The following is a 19907-nucleotide window of genomic DNA, read 5'->3' as shown; positions in this document are numbered from 1 at the left end:
TCTCAATATTTGTGGGAAAACAAATGTTGAGAAAGAGTATAAGTCCCTTGCTGGTAGAATTTCTGTTCTTTAATGTGCACTACAGTACCTAATAGTTAAAACGCTTCATCAGTCTTCCAACTGGAAGTCTTATCTCATTTTGTTTAATGAGCAGAGTAGGCTGAGTTTCTAGATTATGAATATGCTTAGCTTTGTATCCTTTTACTGTTCCCTGTTTTACCTGCAGTGCTAAAACAGTGCCTAGCACATCCTAGGTGCTCAACAAGTATTTGCTGAATTACCTCATGGATATTCTAAAACAGTATTGAAATCTATTAGTGGGCTGCAAAATCAATTTAGTATGCCCCAACTAGTATATTTTTGATCAATGAAATAGAAAAGAAAATGTAAAGAACATTGCATGGCTAGGTTAGTATTTTGTGGAAGCTCTTTCTGTTAGCTTATATACTTGAGTGCTAGGTAATAATCTTTTTGTGAGTCATTAAAATCATTTCAGTGGGTCATGGCTGTTATTAAAAAATACCAAATAGAATAAGATAAAATAGAATGGGATAAAAAAAATCAGAAGTTATTACATGTAATAAGTATTTGTTTCATGAAACTTTTTGTTACACATTATAAATGTATGTCTAATGGACTGTAATGTAAGTTAATTTCCTATTGTGGGAAGAATTTTAAAAAGTTGAAAAATACTGCTTTAGGATCAGGCCTCTGAGTTGCTCAACTCTGTAGGAGATGGTCTACGGAGTTGTTCTCCAGGGAGCATATTTATCAGGCTACAGTGAGAAAGGGGTCCCTGTGGAGTTATGCAGCACTGGAGCCCTGCTCTAGTATGTCTGTGATGAATTCTCTCTCTTATACCTGTGCCCATGGGTCTTGGATAGATACTCCGGACTTCCCTGGACTAGCTCCAACCCCAGGAATACCTCAGCAACTCCTTCAGACTTCTGTTGTCTAGTTCCACTTTTAATCTGTAAAAAGGTGAGTTGTTACTTCGAATTTGCAAGTAGTATAAGGCTTAGAAATAATTTTTACTTTACTCTTGGCTTAGCTGGCATTAATGTTGTTTGATAGAAGTTCCTAGAAGGTAAGAATTTTATGATTTGAATTATTTAGTACTACACGCATGAAAAAACTAAATCCATTTTGATGACACCATAGGAGTATTTTTTAGCATTATTTTTTTGACTCAAATATTGCAGAATTAACATTACTCCATAGAATCTGGGTATGTTTTGCAACTGTGTAAATGTTTTTTGGACCACTTGATTTTAGTAATAATAGCTTAGGCATCTTCTAGAGAACTGAAGGATTTCTAGTGGGTTTATAAGTGAGCTCAGTGTATTGTAATGGAATAAAATTCTCCCAATTTGCACACTGGGACAATTTATTTCTTGAAAGGTACAAAATAGATCACTGAATCAGCAAACATCACCACTCTGAGTTCTGTCATCACCTTTGATTACATAGACTCAACGTCTACAGCTGAACATATTTTAACTCCTTTTTTTTTAATACAAGGAAACGTTAAACCTGGAATATGTAAAAAAAAATAAGTGGGGTAACCCTGATATTAGGAGACCTTTTCAAACAACAAGGCATTGACTATATTAAGAATATCTTACAGCAAAGAATAAATGGCTCATTTTACAAAAATTTACTAAAATAATAGACATTGATTTTTATCACACAATCCAGAATTTAGTATAGTTCTGTTGTTTGGTTAAGAAACAAGTGCAGAGGACAATTTTTAACCTATAAACTTTGTGCATCAGATGGGGGATAAAATCTAAGCATTTAAAAATTTGAGTGAAAATACGTTCACTAGCAACTCATGTTTATTCAGTCACAGCCATCAAGGAGGCTCTTCCTCTTTCTTCAGTCTACATTAATCTATGTAACACTGAATTATTTCTATACAAACCTCTCATCTCCTGAGAAGGATACTTTATAGTATAATCCACCTTTGAGCATTTTTATCCCTTAATCTTTCTGCCCCTGTAGCTTCATCTAGAATAAACAGGATGACAACTCCCTTTATTTTCTTTACTGCTATGTTCCAAGAACAAATGAACAAACAGGACATAAAAACCAAACTCATTACTTTGTAGTCTTTTACCCAAAGAGTTCTTTTGTGGTCTCACTATTTCATTGTCTTATACCTACCATATTAATGGCTGTCCTGAGTTTCAATCAAATGTATTTTGTGCTGAAAGAAAACTTACTTTTGCAGTTAAAAAAATATAAGTATATAAATACTCAAGAACACTTATTTATTTGTAGGCTTATTTATATTCTTGTCATGCATATCTTTAAGAGTTAAGGCAAATAAATGTTTGAATTATTTTCTCTTCTGGCACAAACCCATAGTGTGTCCCCTCTAGAGGATTAAATTTTCATGTGTTTAAAAGAGCTGATTCCTTTTTTTTTTTTTAATTAGGAAAAAAGAGAACATAAAAGTAATTTTAAAGTGAAAAAAGTTATGTTGTGTTGAATGACTTAATGACTTTATCATACTGGAAGAAGGCAGGGCTGCTAATAAGTATGTTGGCAGAATAATCTAAATCTTTTTCCTTCTTTGAAAATTGTGAAAAACTGTAGGGCAAAGGAAAGGATGGGTCACCGTGCGGATACTAACAGGGCTAAGTCCTCTGCAGGGGCTTGGGTTACTGGCATGTGTTTTTGTTATCTGGTAAGTACGTGTGCAGTAGTCAGAGGACTAAAGAGGCCTGGGCATTTTGAAGTTTACTAGGCAAGGGTACTTGATTTTGGAGTTTTCCTTAAGCTGTAATATTATAGGACATGTGCTATAGCCACTCACATGCTGAAATGCGTCTCTCTTTAAAAATGGAAAGTTGCTTTAAATGTATGCTACTGACGGATTTCCAGAACATACCTGCGTTTGGCAGTTTGAGTGTTTGGACTGAGAATTGGTAACTTTGGGGTTTGGATGCCAGATCCAACAGAGATTTGCTTTACAACTTGAGGAATGTCACCAAGTATCCTACTGATCAGTTTCTAAATCTGTTACATGGAAATATTAAACTTTATCTGTAATTTGATATTGAAAAAGCCAGTGGAAATCTGTAAACTTTAAAATGCAAAGTATTTTGAAGCTTTAGTGGAGAGGCAACTTGAAAACACAAAGTAGAATTAATAAAGCCTTGTATATTCATAAGTTTTAGAAATTCTTCCAAGTATTTAGTATCTTTTATCGGATTTTGTTACTATCTTTGCCTTCAATTCCCATACTTTAGTTGTATGTTTTAAATGTGCTCCATAGAATTCACATATAGGCCTAAAAATCAATATTTGGATTGTTTTGCATAGGAAAACTCTCTTTAAAAGAAGATTTAAAAATAGATTACCAATGGAACTAAGCATTTTTCAGAGCAAGTTATTATCTTGTTAATGTCTTAATGTAATATTTTTGAACTTTTACTTAGGAGAGTGGAAAAAGGCACTGGATTTAGCAGGAGGTCACCTGAGTTGTGTCTAAGCTCTGTAACCACAGAGTACAGCTGGACCATGTTACCTGATGGTTTCTTTCATCCTCACTGTGCTACCATGCTTGGAATGACATGATTAGCATCTGCATCTCTTTTAAAGGCCTACTGACACGTCACCTACTAGGAAACCCATTCTAATTTGAGTGAGGTGATAATTCATTAAAAGAAAGGTCACTAAATGTGATTCACTAATAAGGGGCAGTTTTCTTGACATTTTGGGTATTTCTTCTTCTGCACTGACATAAAAATTCTAGTCATTACTTGCTATAATATTGGCAAAAATAACTGACTTTCATCTGAAGTATATCAATAGTTAACAAATGTGGATTTCAACATGCATTAATGTGATTTAATTCATTATCTATTGAACATTTTAAAAGATTTTGAAAGGGAACACAATACTTTTGAGCACTAAATGTTTCAGATGAAGAATTTATGCAGCTGGGAGGAAAATGGATTTTAGAATCAGATGAACCTCAGTTCAAATCCTGAGGTTTTGATACAGAACAGTTACTTTTTTTGAGCCTCAGCCTCCTGATCTGTAAAATTGAACAATAATACTTTATACTTTAGAAAACCGCACAGATTAGAAATAATTCAGGGAAATCACCTGGTACATAATAGGTCCTTGATGATAGATAGCTATAGCAACATTTTAAGAATAAAATGTGGTTTTCTTCTAATGTCTTTCTGGTATCATAGGAATACTCAGTAATACTCCTACAGGGATAGCTGTGACTATCATTTACTGTCTCATTCTGAATGCCTACCTTTAAGGCTTAATGGTTATTTGATGAATGAATAAATGTCAGTGTAAATAGATATTTAGGCTAGGCAATTACAGTGATAGTACATTCAGTTGACACAGTTCACTACATGGCAAAAAGAAACATGGCATCAGAGACTGCTTCAATATTTAGCTCATCAAAAGAATTACATTCATTAGTAAATCAATCCGTTTTCATAACCAGCTGCACATCAGACCTATGAATGTTAATTAGTACTTAATTTTATTAGGTTTAACACTTAAAAAATTCATACTTAGGTATTTATTAAGCACATACTTCCTGTTAGCTTACACTAGTTGGTCATATCCATATCATTACTAGACATGTATCCTTATCCTTTTTAGCTATTTATATGCTAACACTTTTCTGACACTAATAAATTTTTAACCATTTTTAACCTATATGCTTTGACACCCCCAGCAGTAACAGTACAGGTCAGATGTTTTACAATGAAACAAACAAACATGACCAAAACATTATTAAATAAGTCTAAACTTGACCATCAAAAGAAACAAGAATATAAGTAAATGTTGGTCTTTTCCATTATAGATGAATTGAAATACATCAATGAAATACATATACTTTGCACATGAACTTAGACCTGAAATGAAGTAAACTGAGGTAAGGGGTATCAAAATTGTATAATACAATGAGACTAAAAATGTCTCATCAAAATTATTTAAGGTATGCTCAATAAATATGGTGTATTTTAAATAGTTATGAACTCTGTATAACTTTTCTGCTAAATACATAAAATAAAATTTTCATTTGTGTCGAGTTATCTAAAAAGAAATATGATGAGTTAGTGAAAAGTTGGAAGCCCCCTATAAGTATACTGTTAGACACATAAAAAATAAAGTTTCATGAGATTCTTTATACTAAGAATATCAAGAAGGCACTAATAATTTCAAATATCTTCTAAACCATATATATATATAAAATATATATATTTAACATAAGAGGTCATTGAATAGTTCTTCATTAAATAATGACATCAAAACATAACACATAACACAAGATGTGAAGGATGGCAGGTGTAAGTGGCAACACCAGGAAGAAAAATGCTTTTACTATCAGCAACAAAGACATGTGGGTTAGAATGCTTTTCCAGCATGATGGTATTATACCTACACACTAGCTTATTATTAAAAAACTCAGCAGTTTTCTCATTTCCAGTAGCAATCTGGTTTTTATAGCGCACTGTTTTCATGGTGAATAATAATGTCTTTACAATCATCTTTTATTTCCTCCTTGTCATTTCTCACAATCATTAGTGTTGAATTTTAAATATTTTTCTAATGTTTTCATAGTCAAATTTTCTGATGCCTAAGCACCTCTTAGGTGCTTCTGTACAGCTTTTATAACAATTTCTGAGGACCCTATTGCACAAAACACAGGTCTTTTTCTAATGTGCCTGCTTTTAAATAAATTTGTTTCCTTAATTAATAGTGGATGAAGAGATACAATAGATTTGGGTTCAAAACCTTAATGTCAATGGTAAAAATGGTTTAGTTCTACAAGAAGATCAAAAAGCAATTTCAAGATTAAAAATTCTGGAAATCAGGTTTTCAAGCCTTTTTTTTATTAGAAAACTTAAATTAGCTTTTTTTTTTTTTTTTTTAAACGGAGTAGCCAATATCCATTTTTGAGTTTTCTCAAACAAATAATAATAAAGGATAGCAAACTAGGATAAGAAAACACATTAGAAGACAGCTTTCTACTTCGTACAACTTCTAGTTACCTTTTCCTACCCATTCACCTACTTCTGTTCAGCAGCAAGAAAAAAAATCCATTTATTTTTGCCTTTTTGGATTTTCCAAGATAAACTTCATTTACCTGAACACAAACGAAAGCTAGGGAGACGGCTTTTATATTGGCATAGACCAAGGACATGTCTCACAAAACAGGAAACCCTGCCTTGTATGGCTTATTTTGCATTTTGGAGTCCACTGGTTATACAACCAAGTGAAAGTCGAACAATATTCAAAATGACACAGATTGACAACAAATAATGGAAACACATGGAATCCTCTTAGCTGTTAATCTTTCAAATAGACAAATCCCTAGCATTCTGTAAATAACATTATAAATACTAAAGAAATGAAGAGAATTTCACAATGGGGAAAGGATCATTTCTTATCATAATAAATATTTTGGTACAAATTTTTAAAAAAGTAGAAAAGTTTAGTACCTTTGGGTACTTTTTTCTAATAAAACCATACCTGCTTCAGAACTTGTTTGATTATAGCTGCTAACAATGCTGTTTGGTATCACTGGAGTGGAGGACGTTGAAATTCTTGACTGAGGTGGATTGGGATGTAAGGAATTTCCTAAAGCCATGCCCGACTGACTGAGCATCCCACAGTTCCCGCTAGCCTGAATCTGATTTATTAAGCCTGCAAGATGGTGGTTGGGGACTGGACTGTTACTGTGAACAAAGTTAGTGTTTGCATTGTGGCAGTGCACGGCTTCCCCTCTTAAAGGTATGTTCTGTGTCAGTGAATTCTGAAGAACACTAGAGTTCATACTGGGATCTGTAAAATGCAGCTGGTTAGCAGAGCAAGGCAAAGCAGTATTTGAGGCCCCACAACCCGGGGTACTATTGCTACTCAAGTGAGAGCTTTGACAACTCATAGACTGTAGTAACTGAGACATTGAACTGATGGGAAATGAACCCTGACCCTGCTTCCTTAGCAAGTCAGGTCCAGGTTTAGGAACTGCAGAACTATCCATTTGAGACTGTCTGAGCAAACTCAACACTGTCGTAGGTGGTTGTTTTCTTTTCCGCAGTGAGTCTTTTTGCTGAGACATCAGCTTATCTCTTAGTGCTGCTCGACCACTTTGCCCTTCACCTGTTGGGAGAAGCATGTTGGCAGTAGGAGGGAACATGGTGTTTAAAGTGCTATGTCCTTCAGTGTTGCCACTGCCGGCAACAGCTCCAGAATTGCTACTGCTGCTACTGTTGTTACCAGCAAGTTTGTTTTGATTTGCTAGCTGTGCTTTGGCTGCTGCTGAGAGTAAACTACTTGCTGGAAAGGAGGCAGCATTGTGCTGGTTCAAGATCTGATTTAAAGGCATTCCCAGCAAACCAGGCTGACTCTTTACAGAACCACTTCCGGCAGATGCAGTAGGAAAAGCTGCACTGCTTGGGGTATTTAGTACATTACTTATTCCAGCAATTAATGGGTTAGGGATATCCTTGTACTGATGATGTCCATCGGACTTGGTAGAAGGGCTTGATGGCATTGATGGCCTTGGGGACCCTATTGTTGACCTTGGTGACCTGGGTGGAACCTTAATACCACTACAAGTGGCCTGGGGTCCTACAGGTGGCATCATGAAATTTCCATGATCTGATGATGTGGAAGATGAGCGTGATCTTTGGGGCGATGCCTCAATCCTTCCAATTCCAGTCCCCATCATGTGCACTGGGGATGTCACTGGAGAAGGGGACAGGGAGGTTGAAGCTGAATGCTGAACTCTTTGTACATGACTCCCATGATTCATGTGGCCAGGTTTTACAGTTGGCAATGGGAGATTACTTGGCAAAGGAACAACAGCAGGAGGCATGCTTACATTCATCATAGGTACCTGAGAGTGGACATTTGAATGGAAACTGGTTGGATTAATGATAACGGGGTTCTGATTCACTGGTTTACTAGGAATAGGGTCAAGAATGCCAAGTGGATCTTTCTCAGATGTTAATGGCTTTTTCTGAAGAGCACAAGAAGGTGGAGGAGGGGGAGGTGGGCCTTGGGGTGGTTTGTGGTGGAACATTGCTCGTGGTATTTCCATATTAGTTGAAAAATTACACATTGGTTTTTTCATTACTGGACTCTTTGTAGTCAAGGTTGGGGAAAGAGGTATATTAGTCCTTCCAGCCATTGCACAGGATGACTGTACAGGAGAACCATGTAGCATTACTGAAGGTGGAGAAAGAGGAGTCCTATTCAGGTGAATAGGACTAGAATTGGGAGCTCCATGAAAACCAGGATTATTTCTTGTGAAAACATCAGGACTTCCAAGTGGGTCAGTCCTTGGAGAGATTGAACCATCTCCATATATCTGGGAACCTGATGACGCTGGGCTAGGCAGGCCTCCATGGCTGCCACGGAATGGAGATTTCTGTCCATGTTCACTGCTGCCCAATCTCTGTCGGGGGTAGACAGGGTGGAGTTCTTGTTGTTGGCTTCCAGGCAGTTCTTGTACATATAGCCTTCCCACGGCATTTGATGATCCAATCATTAACTTGAAAGGATTCTTACATTCAGGCATTACAGAATTTGTAATTCCTTCATGAGACTTATTTCTTACGGATCTTGGAGTTGCTGCCCGAGAAGGTACTACTGGAGTTGCATCTGATGTGAAAGAGAAAAAAAGAATTCTGTTAACAGTCTCAACTCTTTTGTGGGGGAGGGAGGGAAGGAATGGAGTAAATCAGGACGGGAGAGGGAGGAAGGACATCTGGAAATTTGAATCTGTAAATAAAAGCTGTGATTCTATGCAATTAAACATAGTTCTATATATTAATACTATTTTAAATTTTGATTTAAAAAATGTACATTATTTTCCCTTTGTCGACCAAAGGTGCTCGGTAACTGCTCATTGTGCTTATTTACTTTTTATCTGTTGAGAAAGCATGGGCAGCTAAAGCAATACATAATGACATTAGCCATTCTAATAATATTTAGAATATGCAAAATCGAGACTGGCAGTCCAGATGGAAATGGTGATATTACTATTTTTTTGGATTTCGAATTTTTAAGAATGCAGTTACAATAGAAAATTGTGATCTCTGTGGCATAATATTTTCTTGGGTGATTTAAATGAATTGCCATTTTCACCACAAAATGTTCACCCTTATAAAAAATGTTTCTGTTATCTTACTGCAACCTTCTCAGAACAGGTATAGTAATATTTCTTTACCCCAACATTTTCACTATGAGAGTAAGACTTAATTTCTGTCTAATGGGACTCCAAATCTCTTATAATGGGAGTAATAAGAAGAATAAATGCAGTGATACTGCAAACTAACCCATGCTTAGTTTCACATCATGTTTCTAATGCTGTGATTTCTTTGCCCTTAGTTAGTCATTGTTTTAAAAACAGCCACAGCCTTTTACCTCAACTTAGGTAAAAGACTGCAATTCTTTCATTAGATAATTGGGCGTATTCAGGGTGGTATGGCCACAAACTTCAATTCTTTTATTAGGATAGGTTTCTCATGTAAGATTTAGTTGAAGTGCTAAAATCTTCAGTACTGGGTTCCAATTGCATATTCTCTTTTTACATGAGTGCATTTCTTCTTCCCTGGCTTTTTGGAATCCCTTCAGTTTTTCTGGAGATCAGACAGAATACAGGCAACAAAAGCAAGCAGACTCATCATACAGAATTTTCATTCTATCACATCAGAATTCTAGATTTCAGTTTTTTAGCCCCTTGAGATATCTAACTATTTTATAAAGTTATGCCTTTTAAAATGAAAATGGCAAATAAAATTTGTTTCGTATGCCAATTCCCACCAACTGGTGGTAGCTGCTTAGAAAGCTGTGTTGGAAAGGAAGCTGAACTCTAGCTGGGCTCCATGAGAAAATGCCAATGAGTCTGTTACAGGCATAGGAGATGAGAATGGCACCATTCAAACTATACATCTGTCATACCTATTTTGAGACTTATATTAGCAAGTAGAGTTACATTCATCTACAATCATAGGTATGCTTACTTAAATGGATAATTACACATTTAAGATTAAATATATTTATCCTATCTGCTAGACACTATACAGGTCAAATCATATAACAATTTCTGAGATAGTGGTTCTCAACCTGGGGTCCAAATAAATCTACATAGGGCACATTCAACTAGTAAGAGAATGCAGTGAACATATGTTTTTCTTGGAAAACGTGGACTTTCTCATTTTATCATGGTAGAGGTTCTTTGATAGAATGATTTTTGGATATAATATATGAAAAGTTGAGATCCAATGATATGAGAGAATTACAGTAGGTAAACTCAACTGCAGCTTATTTTCTTGTTAAAAAGAGATTTTTAAAGTTTGTAATTAAAGGAATAAAATGAAAAATATTAATATTTTAGGCACTATGCTTGGCATATAGTGAGAACACTAATATCATTAGCATTATTATCCTATGACTGACCATGTTCTCTTTAGTGACAAAACAACCTACTTGTATTTTTTCTTGGGTGTCAGTGTATTTATATAATTATCTACAGTTCAGTGATTAAAAACACAGACACTGGAATTTTTATATTCGACTAACAGAATTTAGATAATAACTGTGGTTCAGAAAAAATTTCTTCAAAACTTAGGGAAAAATAGTTACCATCTTAAAAACAATTGAAATACAAAATAAACAAAAGTAAGGCTGATATTTTGTTACAGAGTTGGCAAGTGGAAATGCTAGGCACCCATCAAGTGCTTTCATGTATATTCAAGTAGACCTTCCATAAGAATAAACAGAAACAGATGCTTATGTATTTAAATAATGGGAGGTGAAAAACTACTAAGTCAGTCTTCTAAACTTTTAATTATTCAAATCTCAACTTTATGATAATACAGTTTAAAATTAGGAAACTAAAATAAATGCTATGCCTGAAGCTGGTAAAAGTAATCAATCCCATAAAGAGTATCATTTTAAAAGGGAATGGAGGTGTACCTATTATTACCTGTGCTAGTTAAGTATTTACCTTTAATTTCAATAATTAAACTTGTATATTATAGGTATGACAAAGAAGCCAGATCTAGATTCTGACAGGGTCTTTAGAAAGGCAATAAGCAGACTCTAGAAACGGATAAAACTGTATGATATAATGTGATGTGAGAGCAACCACAGGTAGGAGTATGTCCATGGTAGTATGCAAAAAAAAAAAAAAAAAAGAAAACATAGTTACACCTCTTCACATGAATTCTAAGTGTGAATCTTTAATTACCTGCATGACATGGCAACTGTTCTTCTTTGTATCCAAAGCAATCAATGATTTGGCCCCAATTTACCTACATCAGTCTAATCTTCTATTCAAGTCAGTTTCTACAACATCCCTTATTATGCTACACTCATTATGGAGAAGGTTTTTCCTATCCGCCTTAGATGTCTAAATCCTACTATTTTCTAAGGCTGGTCCAAATCTGAGTTCTGCCATAAAGCCTTCTCTGATCACTACAGGTTATACTCTTCATCCCTATTTTTCAGAGTTCCGTTGGAAAGTATCAATAATCCCTCATAAATGCTTTGGTGTTTAGCCATATTTTATTCTGAATTAATATTCAAAAGTTCCTCAGTCCCAAAGTATAAAAAGTGTAATTCCATAGAGTACACATTGATCATAAAGGGAAAACGGTACTTCAATAATGGGAAAATCAAATGGACATAGTTTTAACTAAGCAATCAAACTTAACGTTATCAAAATGGGATAAACCGACATTATGTGTCTACTGATGAGGAGCTAACATCATCTATACAGTATTCCTAGCAAAATGTGTTTAGCCTGAACATAAATATGAGGAAAATCCAAACTGAGGAACATTGTGCAAAGTTGGCCTAGACGCTTCAAAAAATTCAATGTCACGAAAAATTGAAAAAGACTTGTTAATTGATATAAAGACATGTAACCACTAAATGCTGTGTACAATCTTTGATTGCATTATAAATCTTTAAAAAGATTGACTTCTTTTTTTTTTTTTTTTTTTAATCGAGACAGAGTTTTGCTCTATCACCCAGGTTGGAGAACAGTGGTGTGATCATGGCTCACTGCAGCCTCCAACTTCTGGGCTCAAGTGATCTCCCACCTCAGCCTTCTGAGTAGCTAAGACTAAAGGTGTGAGCCACCACCATGCCTGGCTAGTCTTTTTTTTCCTTTTTAAATTATTTTAGAGACAGGTCTTGCTGTGTTCCCTAGACTGGTCTCAAACTCCTAGCCTCAAGCGATCCTCTCACTTCAGCCTCCCAAAATGCTGAGATTACAGGCATGAGCTACTGCACCTGGTCAAGACTGAATTTCTATGAAACTATGAGAGACACTGTTAGGACAATTGGAGAAATCTGAATATAGATTGCATGTTAGATAATAATATTATATTAGTGTTAAATTTCCTGAATGTGAGCCTTAAATTGTGTTTACGTAGGAGTGTGCCCTTGTACTCTGAAATATTTAGGGTTGAATTGTCACAATAACTGCAACTTCTGCAACAAAATGTAAGTTTAGATGAAGGATACTCCACGAACTATTCTTGCAACTTTTCTGCAGCTTTGAAATCTTTAAAGCCCCCATGCATGCGCATATGTGGTGGTGGGGATATAAAAAGTTTTCAGCAAGGTGATTTCTGTTTAGTAGGTGTTTGACAAATAACTAAAAGAATAACACTGCTTTTGGGGACGTGATACCACACATTCCAATCCACCCCCGGGAAAAAGGCTACATTTATTTCTTAAAAACCAAGCGAAGATTTGTTAGCTCAGCTTTACACACTTGCAGAGCATTTGGATGTACTAATTAGTGTTTATTCTGCCTGTTTAACTGAATGCTCTGGGTAAGAAATTTTGGGAAATAACCTCACTGTATTTTTTCAGAACTAGTTTGCTATTTGTAATAAAATGATAGAACATACAGAATTTTAAAAGCATTGTGTATGCTTGAAAAGTAGAATGAGAAAATGCTTGGCAAAATGATTTCTAGCAACTCCTTCCCTAGGGAGAGGAGAATTCCTGAACCTTTCACCATATTACATACTTGTTCCTCCTCCAGGACTGGTGAGCACCAGAGAAGGATGTGGGGCTTCCATGCTTTTATGAAGTGTGGCCACTGCAATAATTTTTCTTTTATGTATGCATAGCTTTGTGACATCTTCATCTGCCTTAACATCTTCTGCAGTTCTCTGTTTCACAGCAGCTCCAGGATCAAAATTAAACACCTGGAAAAAGCACAGCCTTTGTTTAGAATATGTCTGTAAAAACATTTAATAAAAAGATCCCTTTGTTTAAAAAAAAGTTGTGCATAGATTAAGCCATAAATCTGAATAAAACTTTCTCAAGTTTTTAAGAAAGGCAACTTTATATAACTTAGTAAGTACTTCTGCTGAACTCAAGCTTTTAGTGGCAAAGTAAATAATGAATATTATCCTAATTCTAAGACAGCCAAGATAAACATATGAAAAGGTATAATATCTGATAATGTTCTAAATTTTAGATACCTCCTGATGTTCTAACAGTGTAAAAACAGATGAAATACACTTAAAAAAGACAAAACAAAAAGCTATGATATTTCTACATTTAACTTTTTCCTTGGCTTCATTTTATTACTATGTTAATATTATCCTGTCACTGATTTTGAAAATCTATTACTTGTTTTTTAAAAAATTTATTTATTATGTAAATCCTTTTCTTTGGATGTGGTGACACACAAATGAAAAGGAAAAATTGTCTAAACTTTACTTTTAAAATTAGCATTATAATAGACATTCACAAAATAATGACCTATTTCTATAGCAAATAATATTTTACCATTTTACATGATTTTACTTTTCACCTTACAAATTAGTAAAACAGTTTCATATTTTGGCTATGAGGGTTCAGTTTTGTGATTCTGAGAATATATGTGGCAGATTTATCAATGCCAGTGCTAACAATAACATTGCAGATTTGAGCAGTTACAGTAATGAGAGAAAATATTGCACTATTAAATGCTGAGCAATATTAGATATAGCTCTAATGAAAAGGTACAAAGGTGGTTTTAATGAAATATTTAATAGGAATATAGATTTGACATCTTTGAAAATGACTCTCAGACATGAATTATTTTCCACAATTTTTAAGTATTCCAAAATGCATGCAAAATATGATAATTAGATAAAGAATTAAAATGTATGATTGGAGAAGTAATAAAAAATAAAATGTGAAATGAGAAAGACAAATGTATAAAATACCTAAAAAATAAAATACTGCTGTAGATCTATTGTGAAACGGTTACCTTGGGAAGAATAAGAGGACATTCCAAGCCACACTTGCATGTTCCATCGGTAAGCAGGTATGTTTTAACCTGCTCCAAGCAAGATAACAAAGACCCACTGGGACTGTAAAAATAGTTTAAAAAACATCAGGAAATAATTTTGACTATACATATTATATGAAAAAAGGCATAATTTATAGTCTTACTGTCCTTTATGGGATATTTTCCCACTAGGGAAAAGCATTTTCTTTGTCAATATTATGTTAGCTACTAAATTATAGCCTTTAACACTATTGTGTTTTCTTTTGAACCAAAATATTTCTCAGAAAAATACAGATCTCCATAGAAAATTAAATAAAACTATTTTGAAAACCAAGAGTAGACTAAAGGTGGTAAAAATGCTATTCTTAAGGACAGAAGCAGGCAAGAAAGGAACAAAGAAAAAGAAAACTACATAAAAGCAATGACTCTCATTTTAAACTAGAATATCTACTTTTAAAGCTCTTTGAGGAAAAACTGAAATTTAGAAACATACTGAAGTTCGAACCAGAAAGTTGGCAAGCCCACAAAAGTCGGAGTGAACAAGTCCCTGTTTATCTTGGAATCTAGAACCAAGTTGTCCCTATGTAAAAACAGGTTTCTTTTTTCTCCCCCTCACCCGTGTGTTTCTTTAAAGATATAATAGATCAGTTATATCTGAAGATACACTGAAGAGTCAAACTCTACAGAGAGAGAGACAGAGAGAAAGAGAGAGAGAGAGAGAGAGAGAGAGAGAGAAATTAAGCAGAGTTGACAAAAGATAGGAAACTTTTGAGGAAATAGGGTTTTAGGCAGCAGAAAGATGCCTTGCAGGTCTCTGGGCTAGTAATTGTGTAGGTGCTTCAATGTTACTAAGTTTCAGCTCACAAAAGTCACTAAGATATGTGAATACTCATCAATACAGACTAGATACTAATTCAAATGACAAGAGATGCCTCTGATTTTTATTTACAATGGGAGTTATTATATTTCATGTGAGATGGACAATCTGCATTTTAGGACTATATTAACATGTCAATATTTTAAATTAAATACATATCATGCTTTGAAATTATATACTTTTCACTTGAGAATACCTTTCATTTATGACTATTTACCAAACCTTCACTTAAGCCCTCTGATCAAGTTCATCCAAAAACAATAATCTCCATTTCATATACAAAACATTACAATACTGGACACAGATTATTCTATCTCTACAAAAACACAAGTAGTATTTTTTTAAATCTATAAGTGAACTAGCTTTAAAATGCAATTCATATTTTATTTATGGACAGTTATGAAAGTAATTTCAGCATGTAGAAAATCTAAACAAAAATCCTCAACTTTGTCAAATTACTCATTTACTTAGGCTAATTTTTTTCAGGTGATATGCAGAGAATTCTCATTTTAGTGATAAGTTCAACCACAGCAGGGAAGGGTAAAAAGATATTTTTGCAGGTGTGGTGATTTCAATAAAATTAAATCAGGCCAAGCGCAGTGGCTCACGCCTATTACTCCAGCACTTTGGGAGGCTGAGGCAGGCGGATCCCTTGAGGTCAGGAATTTGAGACCAGCCTGGCCAACATGGTGAAAACCCATCTCTACTAAAAATACAAGCATTAGCCAGGCATGGTAGTGCGTGCTTGTAATTCCAGCTACTCGCGAGGCTGAGGCACGAGAAATGTTTGAACCCAGGAGACGGAGGTTGTAGTGAGCCAAGATGCGCCACTACACTCCAGCCTGGGCGACAGTGTGAGACTTTGTCTCAAAAACAACAAGAAAAAAAGTATAATATCTTGTTGATTTTTCATGTGAAGCATTCATGAATTTGGTGAAAAGGAACTGCCCAACATTTTAACTTAGAAGAAAGTACATGGACTGAATCCTAGAGGAATTTAATTGTAAAATTAAACCTGAAGACAAGAATTCCTTAATTCTATTAAAGTACTCCAGACGCTTTAAAAACATTTCCTCTCAACAAGTCAGCTGGGTTCTTTCTTTCAGTTGTATCTCTTTAATTAATTTCTCAGAGTAATAATTAATGGAAAAAAATAGTTAAAAAACTTACAGCATAGATAAAGCTTAGAAGATTGGAAGTAGGTGGAAAATTTAATGTGTAGCCTCAATGCCACGCTGAGGCAGGAGCAGCTGGAGACTAACCTAAAAATTATGAGCAAACTGCACATTGAGCAGGGAGCTATAGAAGGAGCTATACATGTTCAAGTAGTAATTTAGTTATACACAAACAAATTAAATCTATACTGGTTAATTTAATTTGAGAGTGTTTTACCTAATCTAGGAAAGCTTGTTTCCAAAATAATTATCAGTATACAGATTTGAAGTTGAAGAACCCATACTAACAAGGATGTCAGATCGTATAAAGTCTAGTCAGACTTGGAAAATCATGAACATGATAACTGACAGTTTCTTAGACTTCAACTTGGTTTTTGACTCCTAGACTTAATTTGGTTTTTGCTTGCAGAAATTGAAAAAGCTCATTTATCTTTCATAGGAATAAAAATGAAGTGAAAAAAATTATCCAGATTTTAGAGTCTTTTGTTCTATGCTGAATATACATTTGCTCTTTACAAACTAGAACAAACATAAGTATAAACGTATAACACAGATAACTTGCTATATTATATTTATAACAAAGTATTTCTGGCAGTTTGTTAACAGCACTGGCAATAGAAACTCTGAAGAAGTTATCTCATGTGTGTTTGTTCATCTTATCTACCATGGGATGAGCTTCATATTCTCTGCTTTCTTATCCCTTCACCCCAATAAATATGGATCACATCTTTAATATTATAGAAGTAAAGTTTATGTGACAAAATGCTTTTAATTGGCAACTAGATTTACCTCAAGAAATGCCTTACACACAACAAGCAAACAAATTCAAGACAGAATCTGAACTGACTTTCTGAGTTATTATGCCATAAAATAGTCTGTGTTTACATAACCAAAAATATCTCATTTCTATAAATACATTCTTGCTGGACTGGCAAATTCTGTTGAAGCTAGGCTATAAATAGTCACACTGAGAGTAATAGCATCCATTTAATAATGGAAGGTGATACCTTTTAAAAAGTTATAGTCTGTTTCTGAAAGTTTTTCATTACATCACAAAGAAAGATTTATGGTATCTTCTTTCATACACTTACAGAAAAACTATGAAGTAGGGAACTTAGATGTCAACTATTTAGTAAGTAAGACTAAAACTTCTTTTTAACAGTTTAATCATTCCATTCAACTTGTTCTACAAGAGATGTATAGCACTGACGTTGAAAAGAGTAGGCATTTTATTTGTATGACTATTTACTTGTAAGATGCAGAGCCTTCTCCATGACTTTTTCACTTTTACTATTACGTGCAAGGAAATAGATTAAAGACTATGCAGAAAAAAAAGAAATGTATTTTTAGTTAACAGAAGGCATTAAGAAGTCTAATAACTAAAACTTTCTATGTATAAAAACTCAATTTTATCAAAAAAGCCAGCTGACATACTCTGAAGGACAGAGTAATTCAAGTCAAGTGATACTTCAAGTATTTTACATTCTCCTGTGAATGTGGTAATGATGATTGCTTGTTTCTTTTAGAAATCATCATATTTTTCTTTATTCTTGTTACAGAGATAAGCAGAACGACACCTTACATAAAGAAGTAATGCACAAAAATTCTCTGGAAATCTAAGGTAATTAAAAACTCTCATATGTTTCTAGCACAAAGGTCACTTATTCACATTTATATGGGGAGCCATCAGTCACCATGTTTGGTTCTCTCCTTAGTCTTTGGAGTGCAACTTTGCAGGTACCACAGGTAATAATAAGAACTTACCTGACATAAAGCACTCCATTTTGATCCACACGACGCTGCCAACCCACAGGAACTTGTATAGCTGGAAGACCTCCTTCCTTGTCCCCTCCGTCACACTCTTTGCCTCCATTCATTTTCTGTGTCTGCTAGGGACTCTCCAAAGATATCAGCAATAAGATGATATCCTCATATTACAGAGCATGATGGCCTTCAACAGTGGGCCAGTGCAGCACGGTTTTTCCCAGACTGTACAAAACTCATTGGGAAGCTTCAGCTCAGTTTGGAACCAAGTCCTTGAAATCTGCCATTGTGAAAAAAATCAGCTTCCCATTATAATCTACATTAAATAACCAATATTTAATTCCTAAGGATGGTCTACATGGGTCAAAATGAGTGCTTCTGACTAAGGAAAATCATAATTCACCAATGCTGGTACCTGTGTGAACTGGGGGTGGGGAGTGTAAAGTTTTTAGTTCAACATTTGTCTTGAACCTTGATGTCGTACTAAAACAATCTCTATTGTTTAGAAACTGGTCTCATTTTTACAGTGTGAGTCAGTTAATATTTCCAGGTACCCGCCTTTATAGGCCACATTCTTTAAACTTTCTCTTTATCTTCCAATCTGAATCCGAGGTGTTGCAGGTTGGTTCATCCGACGTTTTCATGACTTCAAAATTCCAATAATGTAGCCTGAAACATATGTAAATATGTGAACTTGTATATTTAATGTTGAAAACTGAGATGCTTTACAATTTTAAAATAGAATAAACTATGAAGTGTACCCAATGACGTTGATGTCCTTTGCTATCAAAATCATATGTCAAATTCAAGTTGTTTCCTTCTTCCAACTTAGTCCACTTACTCCAATTAAACCAATTTACTTGCTCTTCAGCATATTCAACTTTCTAATTACTGGAGACAGACCCGTAATTATGGCATTACATATACGCATACACTCAAACATACACACGTACACATAAGGCCTCCTTCTAACTTGACATAAAAATATATCCATCACTTCTTATGACCTGTAAACTACAGAGTTGTGTGTTAATCCAGTCATATTTTAATAACTTCTTAATATTATATAACCCTTTGATTCAGTTTTCTTTTCTAATCATTATACAGTTTTGGTCTAGAGAAGAAAATGTTTATTTTTTTTAAAATAAAAAGTTAGAAGGAAATACATTTATAGTACTTTTCCAAATATAAGAGGCAGTTTCCCTCCAATATTACTGAATATGAGTGTAATCTGCTTTATAGTCAAGAGTTTACAAAATTCCTTATATTATGGGGTGCTCTTTTAATTCCCTTATTCAGTTACGAGGTGCTATTTGAGGAGGACATACTAGCTTGAAACTGCCATAATCAATGATAGTGTGGAATGCTTATAAAGGTTATCTTGATTGAGCTATTAAAAAAAAATCACGGCAAGTAAATTTGTAGAAGATTTAGTACCCAGTCTTGTGGAGAATGCAACTTCACAGTTGTTAGTATTATTTGTTTTTGTAAAGAAACCTTTTTATGACCAATTTAATATACTGTATATAGTTACATTGTGAGATTCATGAAACTACACTAAGGAATGGATGAAAAACAATTATCATAGTGTTGAATGAATGGGACTTTTGGTTTGTGATAAATATTTCAGTGGCAGCATTGTCCATAGATTCAAAAAGTACTATATTTCAAAAAATTTAAATGGAAGTGAAGATACACTCTGAAGAAGTGTGTTAAATGACTTGAGATTCATATGAAAGTATTAAATTAAAATCATTTCAAAACATGTAAGTGAAAAACCTAATGTATT

The 19907-nt window shown here is 34.4% G+C and overlaps 1 protein-coding gene across 10 annotated transcripts in view; it reads right to left on the bottom strand.

Moving 5' to 3' along the window:
* The window catches only part of MBD5 (methyl-CpG binding domain protein 5), a 493059-nt gene that overhangs the window by 36654 nt on the left and 436498 nt on the right, over positions 1-19907 (bottom strand). For all 10 annotated transcript variants that reach the window (XM_003907460.4, XM_009182194.3, XM_017946523.2 and 7 more), the window contains 4 exons: positions 18119-18787; positions 14282-14384; positions 13046-13226; positions 6520-8655 (listed from right to left, as the gene is read on the bottom strand). In XM_003907460.4, coding sequence (XP_003907509.1) covers positions 6520-8655; positions 13046-13226; positions 14282-14384; positions 18119-18231 — 2533 coding nt within the window. In that variant the 5' untranslated portion in view covers positions 18232-18787. The remainder of the gene's footprint in view (positions 1-6519; positions 8656-13045; positions 13227-14281; positions 14385-18118; positions 18788-19907) is intronic.

Source organism: Papio anubis, chromosome 10 (genome assembly GCF_008728515.1).
Source record: "Papio anubis isolate 15944 chromosome 10, Panubis1.0, whole genome shotgun sequence".
NCBI classification, from domain to species: Eukaryota; Metazoa; Chordata; class Mammalia; order Primates; family Cercopithecidae; genus Papio; species Papio anubis.
The sequence above is the reverse complement of the archived record's forward strand: the minus strand, read 5'-3'. Positions and strand labels throughout refer to the sequence as shown.